Source organism: Salmo trutta, chromosome 19, assembly GCF_901001165.1.
Source record: "Salmo trutta chromosome 19, fSalTru1.1, whole genome shotgun sequence".
In the NCBI taxonomy this organism is placed as follows: domain Eukaryota; kingdom Metazoa; phylum Chordata; class Actinopteri; order Salmoniformes; family Salmonidae; genus Salmo; species Salmo trutta.
The window spans coordinates 47,624,084-47,648,811 of NC_042975.1; the positions used below are offsets into that span (position 1 = coordinate 47,624,084).

At 44.3% G+C, this 24,728-nt stretch overlaps 1 protein-coding gene across 13 annotated transcripts in view; it reads left to right on the forward strand.

Moving 5' to 3' along the window:
- Positions 1–24,728, forward strand: part of LOC115154828 (neurexin-2) — a 321,345-nt gene that overhangs the window by 270,031 nt on the left and 26,586 nt on the right. For all 13 annotated transcript variants that reach the window (XM_029701465.1, XM_029701466.1, XM_029701468.1 and 10 more), the window contains one exon: positions 4,387–4,568. In XM_029701465.1, the coding sequence (XP_029557325.1) occupies positions 4,387–4,568 (182 nt within the window). The remainder of the gene's footprint in view (positions 1–4,386; positions 4,569–24,728) is intronic.

Sequence of the window (24,728 nt, forward strand, 5' to 3'; positions counted from 1 at the left end):
TGAGGATCAGTGTGGCTGATGTGATGTTACCTACCCTTACCACCTGGGGGCGTCCTGTCAGGAAGTCCAGTATCCAGTTACAGAGGGAGGTATTTAGTCCCAGGGTCCATAGCTTAGTGATGAGCTTTGTGGGCACTATGGTGTTGAACGCTGAGCTGTAGTCAATAGCATTCTCACAAAGGTGTTCCTTTTGTCAAGGTGGGAAAGGGCAGTGTGGAGTGCAATAAAGATTGCATCATCTGTGGCTCTCTCTGTGTTAGCCATCACGAACCCAGAGAGGTTGCTGCCTACATACAGACGTTAAATCATTGGCCACTTTAATGAATGGATCACTAGTCACTTTAATAATGGCACTTTAATAATGTTTACATATCTTGCATTACTCATCTCATATGTATATACTGTATTTTATACCATCTGTTGCATCTTGCCTATGCCGCTCGGTCATTGCTCATCCATATATTTATATGTATATATTCTTATTCCATCCCTTTACTTAGATTTGTGTGTATTAGGTATTTGTTGTGGAATTGTTAGATTACTGTTAGATATTACTGCACTGTTGGAACTAGAAGCACAAGCATTTCACGACACTCATAATGACATCTGCTAACCATGTGTATGTGACCAAGAAAATTTGATTTGATTTGTTGGGGCGGTATGCAAATTAGAGTGGGTCTATGGTTTCTGGGATAATGGTGTTGATGTGAGCCATGACCAGCCTTTAAAAACACTTCATGGCTAAAGACGTGAGTGCTACTGGTCGGTAGTCATTTAGGCAGATTACCTTAGTGCTCTTGGGCACAGGGACTATGGTGGTCTGCTTGAAACATGTTGCTATTACAGACTCAGTCGGGGAGAGGTTGAAAATGTCAGTGATGACACATGCCAGTTGGTCAGTGCATGCTCGGAGTACACATCCTGGTAATCCGTTTGGCCCTGTGGCCTGTTTAAAGGTCTTACTCACATCGGCTTCGGAGGGCGTGATCACACAGTCGTCCCGGGAACAGCTGATGCATGTTTCAGCTGATGCATGTTTCACTGTTGCTTGCCTCGAAGCAAGCATAGAAGTAATTTAGCTCATCTGGTAGGCTTGTGTCACTGGGCAGCTCGTGGCTGTGCAACCCTTTGTAGTCTGTAATAGTTTGCAAGCCCTGCCACATCCGACGAGCCTCGGAGCCGATGTGGTACGATTCAATCTTAGTCCTATATTGACACTTTGCTGTTTGATGGTTCATCGGAGGTTATAGCAGGTTAGAGTCACGCTCCTTGAAAGCGGCAGCTCTACCCTTTAGCTCAGTGTGGATGTTGCCTGTTATCCATGGCTTCTGGTTGGGGTATGTACGTACAGTCACTGTGGGGACGACGTCATCAATGCACTTATTGATGAAGCCAGTGACTGATGTGATGTACTCTTCAATGCCATCGGAAGAATCCCAGAACATATTCCAGTCTGTGCTAGCAAAACAGTCCTGTAGCTTAGCATCTGCTTCATCTGACCACTTTTTATTGACCGAGTCACAGGTGCTTCCTGCTTTAGTTTTTGCTTGTAAGCAGGAATCAAGAGGATAGAATTATTAGATTTGCCAAATGGTGGGTGATGGAGAGCTTTGTACGCGTCTCTGTGTGTGGAGTAAAGGTGGTCTAGAGTTTTTTTTCCCTCTGGTTGCACATTTAACATGCTGGTAGAAATTAGGTAAACAGATTTAAGTTTCCCTGCATTAAAGTCCCTGGCCACTAGGAGCGCTGCCTCTGGATGAGCGTTTTCCTGTTTGCTTATGGCCTTATACAGCTCATTGAGTGTGGTCTTAGTGCCAGCATCGGTTTGTGGTGGTAAATAGACAGCTACAAATAATATAGATGAAAACTCTCTTGGGAAATAGTGTGGTCGACAGCTTATCATGAGATGCTCTACCTCAGGCGAACAAAACCTCAAGACTTCTTTTGATTTCGTGCAACAGTTGTTGTTTACAAATATACATAGTGTCACCCCTTGTCTTACCAGAGGCGGTTGTTTTATCCTGCCGATACAACATAAAACCCGCCAGCTGTATGGTATTCATGTCGTCGTTCAGCCACGACTCGGTGAAACATTACAGTTTTTAATGTCCCGTTGGTAGGATATACGTGATCGTAGTTTGTCTATTTTATTATGGATTGATTGTACATTGGCTAATAGGACCGATGGTAAAGGCAGATTACCCACTCGCCGTCGGATTCTTACAAGGCACCCGACCTTCGTCCCCGATATCTCTGTCTCTTTCTCCTGCGAATGACGGGGATGAGGGCCTTGTCGGGTGTCTGGACTAAATCCTTTGCGTCCGACTCGTTAAAGAACAAATCTTCTTCCAGTATGAGGTGGGTGATCGTTGTCCTGATATCCAGAAGCTCTTTTCGGTCATAAGACACGGTGGCAGAAACATTATGTTGAAAATAAATTACAAATAACGCAAAAAACATACACAATAGCACAATTGGTTAGGGGACAGTAAAACGGCAGTCATCTCCGACGGGCATCATTATAAAGTAGATTTAGTTATCATATTAAAAACTGCAAACATTTGTCTCCCCCGTATGGCAAAATGTGTAGAATTGCAGGACATTTGCTCTAAAACTTCTAATTTCTCTCCCTTCCCCATGGCAAAATGAGTAAAATTGCATGAAATTAGTTATAAAATTGCTAAATCTTCTCTCTCACATCTCTCTGTATGGATGTGGGTATGCAGACCCACGAGCCACTGCAACCCCTCATGATGAGTTGTGTTTTTTTATGGCCACCACCCCATCAAAGTTGCCCGTCCCTGATCTAAGACAAAACCACGACCCAGAATGAGGTTAGATCATTGAAAGGACTCACGTGGAACTGCACAGCATTCAACCACCTCTACAGCTCATATTGGAAAAATGTACAGCCTGAATGCAATTTTCTTATTACTCACCATGTTCGTTGTGTGATATATTCTCGTTTACAAGTAGCGTGCAAGTCATTTCACACCGGACATTTTTTTTCTTAACCCATCAACCCACCCAATTCTCCAACCCATGCAGTGTTACAAAACTAGAATATAGGCAAGACCAACATGCCCTTCCTTCCTAAGAGAGGTCATCGTCACCCCTGCCCGGTGTGCCACGTGAGCTGTGGTTGTCACCGTTTCATCACATGCAGTACCGGCAACAAGTTATCAGGTTCCAGGAGAACAGGTGTTCAGTGTGCTGCCATCCAAAAGCTGCTCCGCCTGGGAGACTGCTTGCCAGATCATTCCCCTCATCTCCTCTCTTATCTCATGTAGAGGCCCACAGGCGCCGGGACGACAGGGGCATAGACCCGCCAACCTCCGGTGCTGTGGAGGTGGAATAATCAGTCATACCTGAGATATGACGTGTCAACCTTCTGATGAAGCTAATTAAAACCGTAGAGAATATTTGGATGATATGATAACCAGGTTATGTTCGGTCAACAGTGGATAAACTGAGATTAGCTTGCTGTTATAAATGTGAAGCTGATTGTACATATGAGAGTCATTAAAGTGATTCATAGCTTGACATTGGTACTCGGTGTGATTTATAGCGAACTCCCATAGGTTTTCCATCAATTATTAATCTCAGGTTATATGAATAGATTTCTATGAAAGATTATATTTTTCTCAGTTCCACCTTACAGGGAAGTGGGAGGTCAAGTTAAAATAATATGGCAGATGCAAAGTGTTAACTCCCTGGGCAGGGCAAGGCATACTACTGCAGCATACTGCAACCCGATAGTCTTGTGTTTACAGTTCTGCTGGCATGTTTAGACATGGTGGCACCTCAACCACTCTGCAGTGCTGGCAGGTTTACACAATCTAATGCACAATCTAATCAATGACGGCTCAACTCACGACCTCTCAGGGTAGTGGTACCGCAGGTGTGGCGCGAGGGCGTTCCAACAGGACAATATCAGCACAATGAAATCGCACAAGTGCATTCGAAAACTCTGTGAGATTTGTGTAATTAAAAGGCGGTGTCTGTTTTAGGGTTCACGCTGCGCTGTAAACTTGAAAACTGACAGTGTGGCATAACTTAAGGGAATAATGTTTGCTATGACATGTTGTTTCTGCTGAGAGAATAATAGGTTGTGTTAGGGAATGAGCTGTCACAGTCATGTACTTGGCAAGAAAATAGGCATCTAAAATTTGACTTGAGTGGTACTGAAGAACAATTTCAGTAAAGATAGCAAGGTCTTCTGGGAACGACAACAAAAAACAAACAAGATTCTGAAAGTGATGGAACACTCTCTAACATCACCTTATCTCTTTAATAATGTCGCCCCCTTCTCCTTGTCTCTCAATTTCCTCTCCCTTTCCCTCAGTCTCATACTAATACTTTTGTTTGTCTCCATTTTTCCCTCAGCTGGGACCACGTATATCTTTGGGAGAGGAGGGGCCCTCATCACGTACACCTGGGCCCCCAACGAGCGGCCGAGCACCAGAGCAGACCGGCTAGCTGTGGGCTTCAGTACTCAGCAGAAAGACGCCATCTTGGTCCGAGTGGAGAGCACCAGCGGACTGGGAGACTACCTGCAGCTACACATAGTGAGAACGGGATGGGGGGATGGGATGGAGGGGGGGGGGCTAAGAGCACTGTCTGTAGTACTGTGGGGATAGGGTTAGGGTAGAGGATGAGGGTCCCCTTTTTTTATGAAGAGGGATGTGCAACCGGCGACCCGCGGGCCGCATCAATTTCCATAAACGGAATAATGTTGTTTTTTTTGTCGTTTTTTATGTGTGAACTCAAACACATTTGAAAATGTGTTTGCGTATCAGCAGTTTTTCTCTTGTTATATCAGTCATTGACAGTCAATCAATTAGCCCATGTCAGCTAACATATTTTTTTTTACCCCCATTGATTTTGTTAGTGACTCTCACTCAGATATCATATTTAAAACATTTGTATCCACCCTATGGCAAAATGTGTAGAATTGCAGGAAATGTGTTTTAAAATTGCTAAATCTTCTCTCTGCCCCATGGCAAAATTTATAGAATTGCAGCAAACCTGCTTTAAAACTGCAACATTTTCTCTGCGCCCCATGGTAAAATGTGTAGAATTGCAGAAAATAAACTCTAAAACTTCAATTTCTTCTCTCCACTGTCAAATTTCACTTAGTGCCCCCAAAAGGTTAGGACCGGCTCTGACTGAGTGGGGTATAGATGTGGGTACACAGACCGGCGAGCCAATGTGGCCCCTCATGATGAGTTCTGATTTTGTGTGGCCCTCATCCCCATCAAAGTTTCCCATCCATGGTTTTGAAGCAAGGCTTGGAATGAGCTGATATCCTGAGGTTCACTGTGTAGAAACATAATCCTGAAAATGCTCTTGCTGGAGATTTGTAGGTCTAATTAAGGCACTTAGAAAGACTGTGTTAATTGATCAAATGTGTGTCAATTTCCATAGAAAAAGACACATGGCAACTATTTTTCATGATATCTATGATTTGTGCCATAAAAGTATTTACCGTGCGTCTGGATTGGCAGGGGAGAAATAACGCCGGTGTTTGCTCATTAAAACAGCAGAGATTGTAACGGCAGTATGTCACGCTGTGAAATGCTCTGGCTCATTAAACTATTTCATCTAAATGAATTATTAATTCCATTTGAACCATTGACTTTCACAGTGCACGTTTGCAATGTCACCCTATCTGTTCAACACTAGGATACCAGATGCTTGGCAAAAACGATAGCAGAGTGTGTGCCATTTTTCTAAAGAAACCTTTAAGTCAGGTGTATATGTCCCTGTTTGAGTCCGAGCCCAAACATAGCTGACCCAGATGGTGGTAAAGGGTAAGAGTAGCTTGTTCCCCAGGGGGACTGCATGTTTGTTTCTACAACACTGCTGTTTACAATTATACTGTTGATTTTAGAGTCAACGCCAGCATTGTCACTGTAGACTATGAACAGTATGTGTTAAGGACTCTGCAGTAGATGAATGAAATTCAGACCACATGAAACAGCATTTGTATAGATATTTTATGGCTCATTGCTTATTGCCTTGTATTGTTTATTTGTTACCTATAAAGAGCCAGAGATGGTATGAGCTGGAGAGAGAAGGTACACTGCCTTATCGATTACACTCCCAGGTTATTCAACAAAACGTCATAGCTTCATTCTGAGGAAGAAGGGAATCATGTCAAATAATGATTAGTTCTAGATCAAAGCTGTGTTTAATATAGCACGATGGCCTCCATAACAATTTAGCCTCTCGTCATTTTTGTCCCTCGCGGAGAGGGTTCCTGCCGTAACTAAATGACCAATAACAACGTCTAATCCAATTGGTCATGAACGTGACAGCGTTCGGGAGGTGCAGGCGCAGCACCGTGTTGAGCTAGAAGCTGTTGGCTTCAAGTTATCCCCTCTCAGAGAGAGAGAGGCAGAGAGAGAGAGAGGCAGAGAGAGAGGCAGAGAGAGAGAGAGAGGCAGAGAGAGGCAGAGAGAGAGAGAGAGGCAGAGAGAGAGAGAGAGAGGCAGAGAGAGAGGAGAGAGAGGCAGAGAGAGAGAGAGAGAGAGGCAGAGAGAGAGAGAGAGGCAGAGAGAGAGAGGCAGAGAGAGAGAGAGAGAGGCAGAGAGAGAGAGACTGGGGCAGAGAGAGAGGCAGAGAGAGGCAGAGAGAGGCAGAGAGAGAGAGAGAGGCAGAGAGAGAGAGAAAGAGGCAGAGAGAGAGAGGCAGAGAGAGAGGCAGAGAGAGAGGCAGAGAGAGAGAGAGAGAGAGAGGCAGAGAGAGAGAGAGAGAGAGAGGCAGAGAGAGAGGCAGAGAGAGAGGCAGAGAGGCAGAGAGAGAGAGAGAGAGGCAGAGAGAGAGAGAGAGAGAGAGAGGCAGAGAGAGAGGCAGAGAGAGAGGCAGAGAGAGAGGCAGAGAGAGAGGCAGAGAGAGAGGCAGAGAGAGAGGCAGAGAGAGAGAGGCGCAGAGAGAGAGGCAGAGAGAGAGAGGCAGAGAGAGAGCCAGAGAGAGAGGCAGAGAGAGAGGCAGAGAGAGAGGCAGAGAGAAAGAGAGAGAGAGATAGCGATAGCGCTGGATGATAGGATGAATGCAAGTAACAGAATATATGATATGCAGCATGTCTCGTCTTTCCTCCTGTACTTAACTTGCTGCAGTTTAGGCGCCACAGGCGTGTTTCCCCATTGTAAGCCATTAGTCACACAGCCACAGAGTCTAGGGTTGGATCCACAAGGGTCTGCAGGCAGGAGCTGACTGACTGATGGAGGGCTGTGTGTGTGTGCGCGTGTGTGCGCCAGTGGTGCTGTCTGAGTGGAGGCCTCGTCTGAATGTGTGTGTGAGGAGTGTATTGATTATTCCCAGCGAAGGGTTGGGTGATTCATTTGCTGACATACAGTAGGCTGTGGTTAGTCACAGAGCAAAGAGTTGCCACCTGGAATCCCCTTGGCTGATGAAGCAGCAGTCGGGCTCAGAGCCCTCTCTGTCAGGATGAGCATGATGAATGAACGGAGTTTGGATGGCCATTTGGGTGTGATTGGAACTTCCTACTGAAAAGCTGCATATTACACTTTCCAAGTTACAGTATTTCCTTCATAACATTTTTCATGACATCACAAAATAACAAACAAAATTACATGGGTGTTCTATAGATCACCTCTGACCATTCCCCACATTCTATGTTAGTGTCAAGGCTCAGGAGATACCCAGATGCAGACAGTTTCAAAGTAACAAAAGTGTATTACACAAACAGGGGGGCAGGCAAACGACAGGTCAAGGCCAGGCAGAGGTCAGTAATCCAGAGCAGAGTCCAAAAGGTATAGAATGGCAGGCAGGCTCAGGGTCAGGGCAGGCAGAGGTCAGTAATCCAGAGCAGAGTCCAAAAGGTACAGAATGGCAGGCTCAGGGTCAGGGCAGGCAGAGGTCAGTAATCCAGGGTGGCATGGCAAGGTATGGAATGACAGGCAGGCGCAGGGTCAGGGTCAGGGCAGGCAGTGAAGTTATTCATTGCAAACCTGATCCGACCTGTTTGGATTCTCGTGGACAGTCATGACAGTCCCCCTCTGGTGGGTTCAATCTTGGAAGGATTCTGTAACCCACCACAAGAATGACCACGAGATGTCCTGGTTTGTGAATCATCGTGCTAGTCCCTCTCTGGTGGTTTAACCTGGTAAGATTTCACAAGCTGCAGACCCCCACAAGAATGGCCATGGGATGCCCTGGTTGTCGATCATCGTTCCGGAGCCGTCGTCCGGTTGTCCAGGCTGGTGGATCTAGGAAGTAACTTAGACAGACATTAATAACGCACAACACTCATGCAATACATCTTTACATTTCTTCCCCAAATGAGTGGCGTTGTTGCCCTAAGTGATGGTTGTCTGGGAACTTGTTTGTGGCGGTATCACTTCTTAAGTGTCAAAGAAAAGAATAAAAGCACAAACAAAAAGATATACAAAATATAGGTACCACACCTTAATCATCTAATTGGACTCTATTCTATATATGTCTACAGTGTTGGCAAATTACTCTATCATGCCATTTTGTCAAATGTCATATCTAGGGCAATCCTACTTAGCAGTGTGTTGCTTAGGGCACTATCCTAAGTTGCTAACTACATGATAAGGCTACAGCTGTAAGGCATTAGCTTCAGACAGTCTACAGGGATGACCTATGGACATCTGGTGAGAAACTGGTGACTAATGTAGCTGTAGAGCCAAAGGGCTTCAGGGTCTATTTTCAACTTTACCAAGACTGGTATTTTGCTCGGTCCCTTAAGTGATCATAGTGTAAATCCTTATTAAATGTTCCGTTGTGCATGTGCATTCATGCTTGCACAAACACACATGCCAAGGGCAAGAAAACCAAGTATCCTGGTAGGCTGCAACCTGGGCAGATTGAGTCTGACGTCATCAGATCATTTCCATGTCAATGACCTTGTGTCAGTAGGAATCGGCGCCGACCTCAAGCCATATTCCAAGGGGCCCTGTAGTGGTTTTACTACAAGTCAATGTGTCTTACACCATTGTAGTGGCGATAGGTATGACTTTCATAGCTATGTTATCCACGGAGGAGCTAACCTCACGACGGAAGTACTCTACAAGCACTGAACCAGTCGTACGCGGTGTGATCATGGTTCATGACTTCTAATAACTTTCCTCCTGAATGGAGGGTTATTTTTATTAGCGGCATGTGTGTTGACCATCAGAAGACTGTTTTGAAGATTCCCTTTTACGTGTTGCAATCTGAGTGACTACTACCTCATCTGTCGCTGTTATCAAGGGCAATTCGACTTGTTAGGTCTCTAACCTTCTTACTGACTGTGGCTGGACTGCCTGTTGATGGCATTGGTACTGGTACCCAAAGGGGACCAGCTATCCTACCGATTCATTCCGTAATGTTATCCTACTGGAACACATGACTAGTTCATTTTACTAGTTGCATTGTAGTTGAGACTACGCATGGAAAGGAATGATTATTGTTACCACATTTTTTAGGGGGTGGAGGTGGAAAGTCCACTGGACTTCTTTTACGACCAGTGTGGGACACCTCAGTGATATTTCAAGATGTATTGCTAGGTTATCCCTGTCGAGGGGCTCGTCCGCCCATCTCTGTTCTCGTGGGGAAGTTTACAACTTGATTTGTTTCCTGATTGGGTGAGTTACACATGGGATAAAGAAACGTACAGTCAATAACACAATAGAAAAATCTGTATGCAGTGTGTGCAAATGAAGTAAGGAGGAAAGGCAATAAATAGGCCAATAGTGGCGAAGGTATTACAATTTAGTAACATACAATTGCTAAACATACAATTTAGCAACATGCACAGGATGAACAAGCCATATGATTTGGAAGTGTTGTTCCAGCATGAGTCGGCATTGTGAGAGGCGAGGTAGTCTGAGTGAAACCTCGAAGTTTAGTGTCGCATCATTCCGTTTTTAACCAACGTTTAGCTGGGTACACAGCCCTTTTGAGATCATTGAACAATGTTTGAGCGATATTGTAGAGCCTGAATCAATTAGCGCATCACAGGTTAAACAGTCTTCCAGGACTGTTTCCAGGTAGCAACTTTCAGAGTTGCGTTCTGCGGTCATATTCCCCACAAAGTGGAGTGATTGTTCGCAACGTCATGATGTGTCATTCGTGTTCATGGTGAAAACAGATCGACTTATCAGAGTTTGAGTGTAATTGGCTACTGTGATGTGGGTTACCTTGTGCGTCACAACGTTTGTAGTTGGGTCTATAGTCAAAGCCCGTGAGCCTGTTTCTTGATCGATAAAGTTTAGAGTGGATAGGGGTTTAGAGTGGATAGGGTTTAGAGTGGATAGGGTTTAGAGTGGATAGGGTTTAGAGTGGATAGGGTTTAGAGTGGATAGGGTTTAGAGTGGATAGGGTTTAGAGTGGATAGGGTTTAGAGTGGATAGGGTTTAGAGTGGATAGGGTTTAGAGTGGATAGGGTTTAGAGTGGATAGGGTTTAGAGTGGATAGGGTTTAGAGTGGATAGAGTTTAGAGTGGATAGGGTTTAGAGTGGATAGGGTTTAGAGGGGATAGGGTTTAGAGGGGATAGGGTTTAGAGTGGATAGGGTTTAGAGTGGATAGGGTTTAGAGTGGATAGGGTTTAGAGTGGATAGGGTTTAGAGGGGATAGGGTTTAGAGTGGATAGGGTTTAGAGTGGATAGGGTTTAGAGTGGATAGGGTTTAGAGGGGATAGGGTTTAGAGGGGATAGGGTTTAGAGTGGATAGGGTTTAGAGTGGATAGGGTTTAGAGTGGATAGGGTTTAGAGTGGATAGGGTTTAGAGGGGATAGGGTTTAGAGGGGATAGGGTTTAGAGGGGATAGGGTTTAGAGTGGATAGGGTTTAGAGTGGATAGGGTTTAGAGTGGATAGGGTTTAGAGTGGATAGGGTTTAGAGTGGATAGGGTTTAGAGTGGATAGGGTTTAGAGTGGATAGGGTTTAGAGTGGATAGGGTTTAGAGTGGATAGGGTTTAGAGTGGATAGGGTTTAGAGTGGATAGGGTTTAGAGGGGATAGGGTTTAGAGTGGATAGGGTTTAGAGGGGATAGGGTTTAGAGTGGATAGGGTTTAGAGTGGATAGGGTTTAGAGGGGATAGGGTTTAGAGTGGATAGGATTTAGAGTGGATAGGGTTTAGAGTGGATAGGGTTTAGAGTGGATAGGGTTTAGAGTGGATAGGGTTTAGAGGGGATAGGGTTTAGAGGGGATAGGGTTTAGAGTGGATAGGGTTTAGAGTGGATAGGGTTTAGAGGGGATAGGGTTAGAGGGGATAGGGTTTAGAGGGGATAGGGTTTAGAGTGGATAGGGTTTAGAGTGGATAGGGTTTAGAGGGGATAGGGTTTAGAGTGGATAGGGTTTAGAGGGGATAGGGTTTAGAGTGGATAGGGTTTAGAGGGGATAGGGTTTAGAGGGGATAGGGTTTAGAGTGGATAGGGTTTAGAGGGCATAGGGTTTAGAGGGGATAGGGTTTAGAGGGGATAGGGTTTAGAGGGGATAGGGTTTAGAGGGGATAGGGTTTAGAGTGGATAGGGTTTAGAGTGGATAGGGTTTAGAGTGGATAGGGTTTAGAGGGGATAGGGTTTAGAGTGGATAGGGTTTAGAGTGGATAGGGTTTAGAGTGGATAGGGTTTAGAGTGGATAGGGTTTAGAGTGGATAGGGTTTAGAGTGGATAGGGTTTAGAGGGGATAGGGTTTAGAGTGGATAGGGTTTAGAGTGGATAGGGTTTAGAGGGGATAGGGTTTAGAGTGGATAGGGTTTAGAGGGGATAGGGTTTAGAGGGGATAGGGTTTAGAGGGGATAGGGTTTAGAGGGGATAGGGTTTAGAGTGGATAGGGTTTAGAGGGGATAGGGTTTAGAGTGGATAGGGTTTAGGGTTTAGAGTGGATAGGGTTTAGAGGGGATAGGGTTTAGAGTGGATAGGGTTTAGAGTGGATAGGGTTTAGAGTGGATAGGGTTTAGAGTGGATAGGATTTAGAGTGGATAGGGTTTAGAATGGATAGGGTTTAGAGTGGATAGGGTTTAGAGTGGATAGGGTTTAGAGTGGATAGGGTTTAGAGTGGATAGGGTTTAGGGTTTAGAGTGGATAGGGTTTAGAGGGGATAGGGTTTAGAGTGGATAGGGTTTAGGGTTTAGAGTGGATAGGGTTTAGAGGGGATAGGGTTTAGAGTGGATAGGGTTTAGAGTGGATAGGGTTTAGAGTGGATAGGGTTTAGGGTTTAGAGTGGATAGGGTTTAGAGGGGATAGGGTTTAGAGTGGATAGGGTTTAGAGGGGATAGGGTTTAGAGTGGATAGGGTTTAGAGTGGATAGGGTTTAGAGTGGATAGGGTTTAGAGTGGATAGGGATTTAGAGTGGATAGGGTTTAGAGTGGATAGGGTTTAGAGTGGATAGGGTTAGAGTGGATAGGGTTTAGAGGGGATAGGGTTTAGAGGGGATAGGGTTTAGAGTGGATAGGGTTAGAGTGGATAGGGTTTAGAGTGGATAGGGTTTAGAGTGGATAGGGTTTAGAGGGGATAGGGTTTAGAGTGGATAGGGTTTAGAGTGGATAGGGTTTAGAGGGGATAGGGTTTAGAGGGGATAGGGTTTAGAGGGATAGGGTTTAGAGTGGATAGGGTTTAGAGTGGATAGGGTTTAGAGTGGATAGGGTTTAGAGGGGATAGGGTTTAGAGGGGATAGGGTTTAGAGGGGATAGGGTTTAGAGGGGATAGGGTTTAGAGGGGATAGGGTTTAGAGGGGGATAGGGTTTAGAGGGGATAGGGTTTAGAGGGGATAGGGTTTAGAGTGGATAGGGTTTAGAGTGGATAGGGTTTAGAGGGGATAGGGTTTAGAGGGGATAGGGTTTAGAGGGGATAGGGTTTAGAGGGGATAGGGTTTAGAGTGGATAGGGTTTAGAGGGGATAGGGTTTAGAGGGGATAGGGTTTAGAGGGGATAGGGTTTAGAGGGGATAGGGTTTAGAGTGGATAGGGTTTAGAGTGGATAGGGTTTAGAGTGGATAGGGTTTAGAGGGGATAGGGTTTAGAGGGGATAGGGTTTAGAGGGGATAGGGTTTAGAGGGGATAGGGTTAGAGTGGATAGGGTTTAGAGGGGATAGGGTTTAGAGTGGATAGGGTTTAGAGGGGATAGGGTTTAGAGGGGATAGGGTTTAGAGTGGATAGGGTTTAGAGTGGATAGGGTTTAGAGTGGATAGGGTTTAGAGGGGATAGGGTTTAGAGGGGATAGGGTTTAGAGTGGATAGGGTTTAGAGTGGATAGGGTTTAGAGTGGATAGGGTTTAGAGTGGATAGGGTTTAGAGTGGATAGGGTTTAGAGTGGATAGAGTTTAGGGTTTAGAGTGGATAGGGTTTAGAGTGGATAGGGTTTAGAGGGGATAGGGTTTAGAGTGGATAGGGTTTAGAGTGGATAGGGTTTAGAGTGGATAGGGTTTAGAGTGGATAGAGTTTAGGGTTTAGAGTGGATAGGGTTTAGAGTGGATAGGGTTTAGAGTGGATAGGGTTTAGAGTGGATAGGGTTTAGAGTGGATAGGGTTTAGAGTGGATAGGGTTTAGAGTGGATAGGGTTTAGAGTGGATAGGGTTTAGAGTGGATAGGGTTTAGAGTGGATAGAGTTTAGGGTTTAGAGTGGATAGGGTTTAGAGTGGATAGGGTTTAGAGTGGATAGGATTTAGAGGGGATAGGGTTTAGAGTGGATAGGGTTTAGAGAGGATAGGGTTTAGAGTGGATAGGGTTTAGAGTGGATAGGGTTTAGAGGGGATAGGGTTTAGAGGGGATAGGGTTTAGAGGGGATAGGGTTTAGAGGGGATAGGGTTTAGAGTGGATAGGGTTTAGAGTGGATAGGGTTTAGAGGGGATAGGGTTTAGGGTTTAGAGTGGATAGAGTTTAGGGTTTAGAGTGGATAGGGTTTAGAGTGGATAGGGTTTAGAGTGGATAGGGTTTAGAGTGGATAGGGTTTAGAGTGGATAGGGTTTAGAGTGGATAGGGTTTAGAGGGGATAGGGTTTAGAGTGGATAGGGTTTAGAGTGGATAGGGTTTAGAGGGGATAGGGTTTAGAGTGGATAGGGTTTAGAGTGGATAGGGTTTAGAGTGGGTAGGGTTTAGAGTGGGTAGGGTTTAGAGGGGATAGGGTTTAGAGGGGATAGGGTTTAGAGGGGATAGGGTTTAGAGTGGATAGGGTTTAGAGTGGATAGGGTTTAGAGTGGATAGGGTTTAGAGTGGATAGGGTTTAGAGTGGATAGGGTTTAGAGTGGATAGGGTTTAGAGGGGATAGGGTTTAGAGGGGATAGGGTTTAGAGGGGATAGGGTTTAGAGGGGATAGGGTTTAGAGGGGATAGGGTTTAGAGTGGATAGGGTTTAGAGTGGATAGGGTTTAGAGGGGATAGGGTTTAGAGGGGATAGGGTTTAGAGTGGATAGGGTTTAGAGTGGATAGGGTTTAGAGTGGATAGGGTTTAGAGTGGATAGAGTTTAGGGTTTAGAGGGGATAGGGTTTAGAGTGGATAGGGTTTAGAGTGGATAGGGTTTAGAGTGGATAGAGTTTAGGGTTTAGAGTGGATAGGGTTTAGAGTGGATAGGGTTTAGAGTGGATAGGGTTTAGAGTGGATAGGGTTTAGAGTGGATAGAGTTTAGGGTTTAGAGTGGATAGGGTTTAGAGTGGATAGGGTTTAGAGTGGATAGGGTTTAGAGTGGATAGGGTTTAGAGTGGATAGGGTTTAGAGTGGATAGGGTTTAGAGTGGATAGGGTTTAGAGTGGATAGGGTTTAGAGTGGATAGGGTTTAGAGGGGATAGGGTTTAGAGGGGATAGGGTTTAGAGGGGATAGGGTTTAGAGTGGATAGGGTTTAGAGGGGATAGGGTTTAGAGTGGATAGGGTTTAGAGTGGATAGGGTTTAGAGTGGATAGAGTTTAGAGTGGATAGGGTTTAGAGTGGATAGGGTTTAGAGTGGATAGGGTTTAGAGTGGATAGGGTTTAGAGGGGATAGGGTTTAGAGTGGATAGGGTTTAGAGTGGATAGGGTTTAGAGTGGATAGAGTTTAGGGTTTAGAGTGGATAGGGTTTAGAGTGGATAGGGTTTAGAGTGGATAGGGTTAGAGTGGATAGGGTTTAGAGTGGATAGGGTTTAGAGTGGATAGGGTTTAGAGTGGATAGGGTTTAGAGTGGATAGAGTTTAGAGTGGATAGGGTTTAGAGTGGATAGGGTTTAGAGTGGATAGGGTTTAGAGGGGATAGGGTTTAGAGGGGATAGGGTTTAGAGTGGATAGGGTTTAGAGTGGATAGGGTTTAGAGTGGATAGGGTTTAGAGGGGATAGGGTTTAGAGTGGATAGGGTTTAGAGTGGATAGGGTTTAGAGTGGATAGGGTTTAGAGGGGATAGGGTTTAGAGTGGATAGGGTTTAGAGTGGATAGGGTTTAGAGTGGATAGGGTTTAGAGGGGATAGGGTTTAGAGTGGATAGGGTTTAGAGGGGATAGGGTTTAGAGTGGATAGGGTTTAGAGTGGATAGGGTTTAGAGTGGATAGGGTTTAGAGTGGATAGAGTTTAGGGTTTAGAGTGGATAGGGTTTAGAGTGGATAGGGTTTAGAGGGGATAGGGTTTAGAGGGGATAGGGTTTAGAGGGGATAGGGTTTAGAGGGGATAGGGTTTAGAGTGGATAGGGTTTAGAGTGGATAGGGTTTAGAGTGGATAGGGTTTAGGGTTTAGAGTGGATAGGGTTTAGAGTGGATAGGGTTTAGAGTGGATAGAGTTTAGGGTTTAGAGTGGATAGGGTTTAGAGTGGATAGGGTTTAGAGTGGATAGGGTTTAGAGGGGATAGGGTTTAGAGTGGATAGGGTTTAGAGTGGATAGGGTTTAGAGTGGATAGGGTTTAGAGTGGATAGGGTTTAGAGTGGATAGGGTTTAGAGTGGATAGGGTTTAGAGGGGATAGGGTTTAGAGTGGATAGGGTTTAGAGTGAGAACGGAGGTAATTTGATCGTTTATGTCCTCGCTAATGGTGTTAATTTGAGCGGACCTTTTCTCCGGCAATTCCACGCCTAGTCATGGTGACTTATCTTTTCCTCTTTCTCAAATGTTTGACGCTTTTGTACTTCTCTTAGCATAACTTCTAGAGAGCATCGGTTTACGTTTTGATTGCCATTGAATCTTTTGTTACCCTTGTGTGGGTTGGGTGCAGGAACGTAGCGACCAGGTTGATTGTATCGGTATTCGCTTCGCTGGTGACGTCCTTTATAGTTATTTTGACCGCGGTGGTTATTGGTATCATAGTAGATACTATTGTTGTGCGTCATCTCTCACCGCTCCTATCCCCGATGACGCACCCTCTAACTGGAGTGAGGGCTATTTTGGAGGACGTCTATCACTTATGGCATTGTGATCTAACATTCTCAGCCATTCTGCATAGTTTGGGTTTGCGTCGCTGCTGAGGTCAGCAATCAATCTTTCCGTGGGTGAGGTTTCACGTATTAGCAGGGGAATGTGGGGGGGGCAACCCCTCTGATAGATTAATCATTATTATTATTTTGTTTTGTAAAATTCGGGTTTTGAGTCGTTGGAAGCTGCAAATACAATTTTAATCCACTTATAGATGTTAATGAAGCATCAATACTGGATCAGTAATCTGGGAGTTTGACTTCAATGAGCTTGCATAAGCAAATGTAATTGATTTAGCAATGTTAATGATTAATCATACCTGTATAGGCTATCTGGGAATTAAACTTTAATTAACCTGAAAGCGTCGCTGTATCTAGGTTCAGAGTGACAAATTTAAAATGCCTCATTGGTTGGAACAAATGAATTTGGTCCTTATCCGAATGAGCAACCTAGTAAAAAGGTTTGTTTGGCAATTTAACTTCCTTGATAAATCGAATGAGACAACAATATCCAATCAGTTGAGATTGGTTGGATATTGTAAAGTTTAACCAGTTGTTATAGATGTGCGAAGACATTTTGCCCTCACATTGGATTGCTGCTGATTCTGAAAAATTGCTGCTGATTCTTCACCACAAGGGGTCACTTACCCCTGAAAGCTGAATTACCTTTCTCTGTTTGTTAGCTTAGCTTCTAATGCAAATCTAGCCGTTACATTTACATTTTAGTCATTTAGCAGACGCTCTTATTTAGAGCGACTTACAGTAGTGAATGCATACATTTCATACATTTTTTTCTCTGTACTGGTCCCCCGTGGGAAGCGAACCCACAACCCTGGCATTGCAAACACCATGCTCTACCAACTGAGCCACATGGGACATGGGTTACTAAGCACGAGAGACAGAGAGATGATATACAAACAAATATATGTTCTCAAATTTCCTTAAATCGGCTGACCCGTATGTCTTAGCTCTGGAAATTAATAATTCACCCTACACAATCTGACCCTTTGTCAGGTATACAACACCGGAGTCAATCTCTCCCTGCTAACTGGGTCAAAAGGAAGCACACACCACTCAACGACAATCCTGCCAACTGCTATTTTGGCTATAACGTAAATTGCTACACAGTTCCTGTAGACTGAATTCAACAGTAGGGCCTAATTTTGTCTTAGATGCCTCACATGGGGCACCAATATGTCATGACTTGACTTTAACATCAATCTGAAGACTGTTATTTATCTAATTACCTAACTATGTTTAATTATTGACCAATTAAATGAATCATGTAACAATTAACCATTAGCATCTGGGGCACCACGAGAGCGGTCCTTTAAAGAGTTACCATCTCCCGAATTAAACTCTAAAATGTCTTTACCTATCACATCTATAAACAGTCAACTTATTAATCATATCATCATTCTGAACAGTCGTAACATCCTTTTATCTGCAAAAACCAGAGCCTTACTTATTATTCAGTACTACACAAATGAGTTTAATTTACTAGCTAATTAAATAATAAACATATACACTTAATACGTTAAAAACAGGTCCCTAGCAGAATGACAACAACGTGGCTGCTTGTTACAAAAGACATGGAGAGGGAGGGAGAGAAGGGGACATAGACACTTAACACTGGTACTTTCAGAAACTACTCTCACTGACAGTAACCATATACTTTGCACACGAACCGCCGCCCGCTTTGAGTAAGAAATCATGAATATATTTACGTGAAATGCCTTGGTTCACCGGATCTCTCTCGGGGGACAGGGCCGCCTTGGAAAGGGAGTTGGGTCCAAAAGGGTTCCAACAAGTCTTCTGCTGTTGTTCTTCTCTGTAGTTATCCGGTGGCTTGTCGTGTAGTCAGAACTAGAGTTTATTTTCCTTCCGTTTGCTTCTGAAAGATGCTTCTTTGAAGATAGACTAGCCAGGCGTGTCGATGGTTCCCAGTGGGGTGATGAGAGTAGCGTAATACGATGGTTTGAGCAGAGTAGTAGAATGGTCCCACTTAAATTGGCTTTTGAAGATACTTTACTTAGGTGAGCTAATCAGCCATACCAGTGATTGTCTGGGAGGTGAGTTCAAACCACTTTAAACGTGCAGCTGCAGCTTGATGCTTTTCTGGTCTGCTATATTAATTTCTTTACTCATCATTTACACAGTTTGTTAAAACTGGACAGTCATGACAACGTATTGCGTAGACCTGATGTACCCATAATACTGTTGAATTGAGAGAAAAAATTAAAGATTTTGTGCTATTGAAAATCCACCTAGTGTGTAATGGAGCTGTTTAGCCCTTAGGGAGCAGGGGAGTCGGGACAGAGATAAATGTTGGGATTATTGGACATAGTGACATGTGCAAACAATCCCTCTTTGCCAAGAGGGATTAAATGTCAAGCTAAAGGATCATTTGATTTGATCAGTTGAGGTTACGTTTACTAAAGTATGACAGCTAACTACTTTGTCCACCACTGCCCATGCCTCAATGAGCCTGGCCTCTCTACAGCAGCCAGCACACTCTGCGCTCGCTCTCTCTCAAAGTCATCTGCCCTGTCCATGGTGCTGAATGGGCTACACTGGCTGAGTCGCGTTAGCACTGTCCATGGTGCTGAATGGGCTACACTGGCTGAGTTGTGTTAGCACTGTCCATGGTGCTGAATGGGCTACACTGGATGAGTCGCTTTAGCACTGTTCGTGATGCTGAATGGGCTACACTGGCTGAGTCAAGTCAGCACTGTCCATGGTGCTGAATGGGCTACACTGGCTGAGTCGCATTAGCGCTGTCCAAGGTTCTGAATAGGCTACACTGGCTGAGTCGCATTAGCGCTGTCCAAGGTTCTGAATAGGCTACACTGGCTGAGTCGTGTTAGCACTGTCCATGGTGCTGAATGGGCTACACTGGCTGAGTCGCATTAGTACTGTCCATGGTGCTGAATGGGCTACGCTGGCTTAGTTGCGTTAGCACTGACCATGGTGCTGAATGGGCTACGCTGGCTTAGTCGCGTTAGCACTGACCATGGTGCTGAATGGGCAACACTGGCTGAGTCGCGTTAGCACTGTGCATGGTGCTGAATGGGCTACACTGGCTGAGTCGCGGTAGCCCTGTCCATGGTGCTGAATGGACGAGTTCCTGTCTGAATAAATCCCAGCATTGTAAGATCTGGCAGAAGTCTGCAATGTAGTCGGGCAGGAACTCAACCATAGACTGGCTGAGCCCTATGAGTGCTGTCCTTGGGGCTGAAAGTAACACTATTGTTGTTACAGAGTCTTAGCTGTGTATCTCTTGGCTCTTTTTGAGTTGTCAGTTGTAGGGGCAGAAGGTAGCCTAGCGGTTAGAGCGTTGGGCCAGTAACCGAAATGTCACTAGCTCGAATACCTGAGCCTCAAGGTGAAAAATCTGTCGTTGTGCCCTCGAGCAAGGCACTTAACCATAATTTGCTCCAGGGGCATTGTACTAATATAGCTGACCCAATAGTAGTATAGAGCATAGGTGCAGTGAACATAGACCGGATGGGTGTATGAAATGGTGCAGTGAAATGCACCTATCCTGTGTATGTTAGAATAAACATGTTTTTTTTTGTTTTGTATGTGGTCAACAAAATTTCCCTGATAAGAGGATTAGTAGATATTCATACAGCCCTCATGTCCCAGGGCGAGTTCCAACCATTCAATAGCTTGTTAGTGAGGCAGATTGGTGAATGCAGGGTGCTGCTCCAACACTGAGCCTCCTGCCCACATCCGAGTGTTTGCGCTACTGTGTCTGTGACTGGTGAGCAGCTGCCAAAGGCAGTGTTCCTCCAATGGGAAATCAGCTTTTTAGCAGTGTGTTGCCCTGGGACAGATGTGACATGATTAAAAGCAAAGGGAGGATCTATGACAAGGCGATACGAGGTGTAATAATTGACAACCACACCTGTTCCTGAAAGAGGGGACTCCAGCCATGAGGGAAGGCTTACTCTTTGAATCTATTACAAGTTGTGGGATGTTCAAATTATTGAATGTTTAGAGGGTAGTGCGTACGGCCCAGTACATCACTGGGGCCAAGCTTCCTGCCATCCAGGACCTCTATACCAGGCGGTGTCAGAGGAAGGCCCTATAAATTGTCAAAGACACTAGCCACCCCAGTCATAGACTGTTCTCTCTGCTACTGCAGAGCAAGTGGTACCGGAGTGCCAAGTCTAGGTCCAAAAGACTTCTTAACCTGTCTGGGAACCTGGGATGTTTGCGTCCCACCCTAGTCAACAGCCAGTGGAATCGCGTCGCGCGAAATACAAATACCTCATAAATGCTATAACTTTAAATTCTCAAACATATGACTATTTTACACCATTTTATAGATACACCTCTCCTGAATCGAACCACGTTGTCCGATTTCAAAAAGGCTTTACAGCAAAAGCAAAACATTAGATTATGTTAGGAGAGTACCCCAAAAATAATCACACTGCCATTTTCAAAGCAACTAGCATGCATCACAAATACCCAAAACACAGCTAAATGCAGCACTAACCTTTGACAATCTTCATCAGATGACACTCCTAGGACATCATGTTACACAATACATGCATTTTTTGTTCGATAAAGTTCATATATATATATAAAAACAGCATTTTACATCGGCGCGTGACGTTCAGAAAATATTTTCCCTCAAATGCTTCCGGTGAATCAGCGCTACAATTTACAAAATTACTATTCGAAAACATTGTTAAAATGTAATATTGTCATTCAAAGAATTATAGATTAACATCTCGTGAATGCAACCGCATTGCCAGATTTAAAAATAACTTTACTGAGAAATCACACTTTGCAATAAACGAGGTGCTATGCTTAGAAAAATAGGCTAGACGATACAGGTTAGCGCCATCTTGGAGTCATCTAAAATCAAATATACTATTGTAAATATTCACTTACCTTTGATTATCTTCATCAGAAGGCACTTCCAGGAATCCCAGGTCCACAACAAATGTAGTTTTGTTCGAAAAAGTTAATAATTTATGTCCCAATAGCTCCTTCTTGTTAGCGCGTTCCGAAGGCTACTCAAAATGTACGAGGCGCGCGGGACTTGTCGTCACGAATGTGCAAAAAATATATATTTACGTTCGTTCAAACATGTCAAACATTGTATAACATAAATCTTTAGGGCCTTTTTCAATCAGAGGTTCAATAATATTCAAGGCGGACGATTGCATTGTCTTACTAAACGTTTCGGAACGAGAGGGTACCCACGGGCGCCCGCATCATAGTAGTAATGGCCCTCCCTCTATGACCAACTTTCCAGGCCTCTCATTCGGTCAGTTTTTACCGGAGAAGACTCAAACCACCCTAACCCTAACCCTAACTCACGGTGTGTTTCATAGGCAAAGTGTTAAAGGTGATTCCACAAATCAGATTTCCACTTCCTGCATGGAATCTTCTCAGGTTTTTGCCTGCCATATGAGTTCTGTTATACTCAGAGACACCATTCAAACAGTTTTAGAAACTTTAGAGTGTTTTCTATCCAAATTATATGCATATTCTCGTTACTGGGCAGGAGTAGTAACCAGATTAAATCGGGTACGTTTTTTATCCGGCCGTGCAAATACTGCCCCCTAGCCCCAACAGGTTCAGCTTCTACCCCAAGGCCATAAGACTGAACAGCTAATCAAATGGCTACCCCGACTATTTGCATCGCCCCCCCCTTTTATGCTGCTGCTACTAGTCACTTTAACTCTACCTTTTTATTTTATTTATTTATTTCACCTTTATTTAACCAGGTAGGCAAGTTGAGAACAAGTTCTCATTTACAATTTCGACCTGGCCAAGATAAAGCAAAGCAGTTCGACACATACAACAACAGAGTTACACATGGAGTAAAACAAACATACAGTCAATAATAGTAGGAAACATAGTAGGAAACATAAGTCTATATACAATGTGAGCAAATGAGGTGAGATAAGGGAGGTAAAGGCAAAAAAGGCCATGGTGGCAAAGTAAATACAACATAGCAAGTAAAACACTGGAATGGTAGATTTGTAGTGGAAGAAAGTGCAAAGTAGAAATAATGGGGTGCAAAGGAGCAAAATAAATAAATAAATACAGTAGAGGAAGAGGTAGTTGTTTGGGCTAAATTATAGATGGGCTATGTACAGGTGCAGTGATCTGTGAGCTGCTCTGACAGCTGGTGCTTAAAGCTAGTGAGGGAGATGTGTTTCCAGTTTCAGAGATTTTTGTAGTTCGTTCCAGTCATTGGCAGCAGAGAACTGGAAAGAGAGACGGCCAAAGGAGGAATTGGCTTTGGGGGTGACCAGTGAGATAAACCTGCTGGAGCGTGTGCTACAGGTGGGTGCTGCTATGGTGACCAGTGAGCTGAGATAAGGGGGGACTATACCTGCATGTATACATTACCTCAATTACTTCAACTAACCGGTGCCCCTCCGCACGTTGACTCTGTACAGGTACACCCTATATGTAGCCTCGCTATTGTTATTTTACTACTGCTCTTTAATTATTTGTTAATTTTATTTTACATTTTTTACTTATCTATTTTTTACTTAACACGTATTTTTCTTAAAACTGCATTGTTGGTTAAGGGCTTGTTAGTAAGCATTTCACTGTAAGATTCTATTAAGCGCATGTGACAAATAAAATGTGATTTGAATGTGTTATCCAAGTGTGACAGTGATTTTTGCCTGTTGCTATTCAATAGATTTGAGTTGCATGGATCTCCACCATTTAAATGTCTCAGCTCTCATTAACGTTTTTCTTCCTTAAATCATTTTTTTCCTTCCCATTATAGTCTTTTTAGCCTCTAAAATTGGTCGAAACTAGACTGATTATGTTGCTAAGATCCACGTTGCAGCCGAAGCTATAAATATCTCCTTAAGACACACAACACTACCAAAATAGAGGCATTACCTGATGTTGAAATCGGACTTTTAGCTTTTTCACACCTGGTCTGCTGCATTCTCTCCTGATGCCTCTCTGGAGGGAGGGTGACTTGCCACCCATCACTTTCCATTTTAAACCCCACGACTGAACGGCTCTGTCTTTCTTTACCCACTTCATAGGATGATGTGTTAGTTGTTTATGGTTTGTGGTAGTTTCTAGAAGAGATGAAGACCTGCACACTGTCAGAAATGATGACAAATCTAGGCCTCCCGAGTGGCTCAGTGGTCTAAGGCACTGCATTGCAGTGCTAGCTGTGCCACTGTGTCGCAGCCGGCCGTGACCGGGAGACCCATGGGGCGGTGCACAATTGGCCCAGCGTCATCCGGGTTAGGGAGGGTTTGGCCGGCAGGGATGTCCTTGTCCCTTTGCGCATTAGCGACTCCTGTGGCGGGCCGGGCGCTGACACGGTCACCAGGTGCACGGTGTTTCCTCCGACACATTGGTCGGAGGGTTAAGTGGGCACTGTGTCAAGAAGCAGTGCGGCTTGTTTGGGTTGTGTTTCGGAGGATGCATGGCTCTCGACCTTCGCCTCTCCCGAGTCTGTACGGGAGTTGCAGCGATGAGACAAGACTGTAACTACCAATTGGATACCACACCAAATTGGTGTATCCCAAAAAAGATATTTAAAAAATAAATAAAAGGAAATGAGGAAAAATATCAATACAAAAAGTAAGATGATTTTTTTTGGGACATCATGATGCCCAAATCATGCATTGTGCAGAAAAGTGCATAAATATTGTGGTGCTTTCTGCCATGTCAAACAAGATATACTGAAAAGATGCAAATACACGTGGTTGCTGTTTATTTCTGCTCTTTTGTAATGGACATGGTACACAGTGTCTTAGTTTTCGTTAGCTGGCTTTAAAGTGCACCCTGCATGCCCTCATGTCGTCAGAGATAATGAAAACAAGATAGAATTTGAAAAATCGATGTAGAAGGTGGGAATAGCCACTCCCTAACCATGTGCAGCTATTCCTTCTATCACATATCAATATCACCGATCTCAGATATCTCAGTATTTTTATTTACATGGGCATCTATTTCCTGGTTCATAGTGCACAGATGCAGTCCCTTTAGAGTGGGGGACAGAGAGGGATGAGGAGAAAAGAAAAAATGACTTAATTGTTCCCTAGGAACAGAAAACCTGTTCCCTGCAGTCCCATCACAGCAGCCCTGATGTCACGTGTGGTTCTGAGGAGCAGGTTGTATTAGGACAGGGCCTTGGGATGATCTGGCAGAAAGGCACTATATGGGGTGGCATCCGATCGTCACATGGATCTTTGTCTCACAGCGGGATCTCAGCAGGGACCTCGTAACCGAGTCACGATTCATTCATTGGTCTCCATCTCCTATATTCATTGAAAAGAATAACATCTGTGACCCACCGTCTCGTTTCAGTCTTATGTTCCTACATTTGAAATTGTGTTTTTTTGCATTGGATAAAAGGAAACATGGGGAAGTAATGCCGCTTTAAACGTTGATG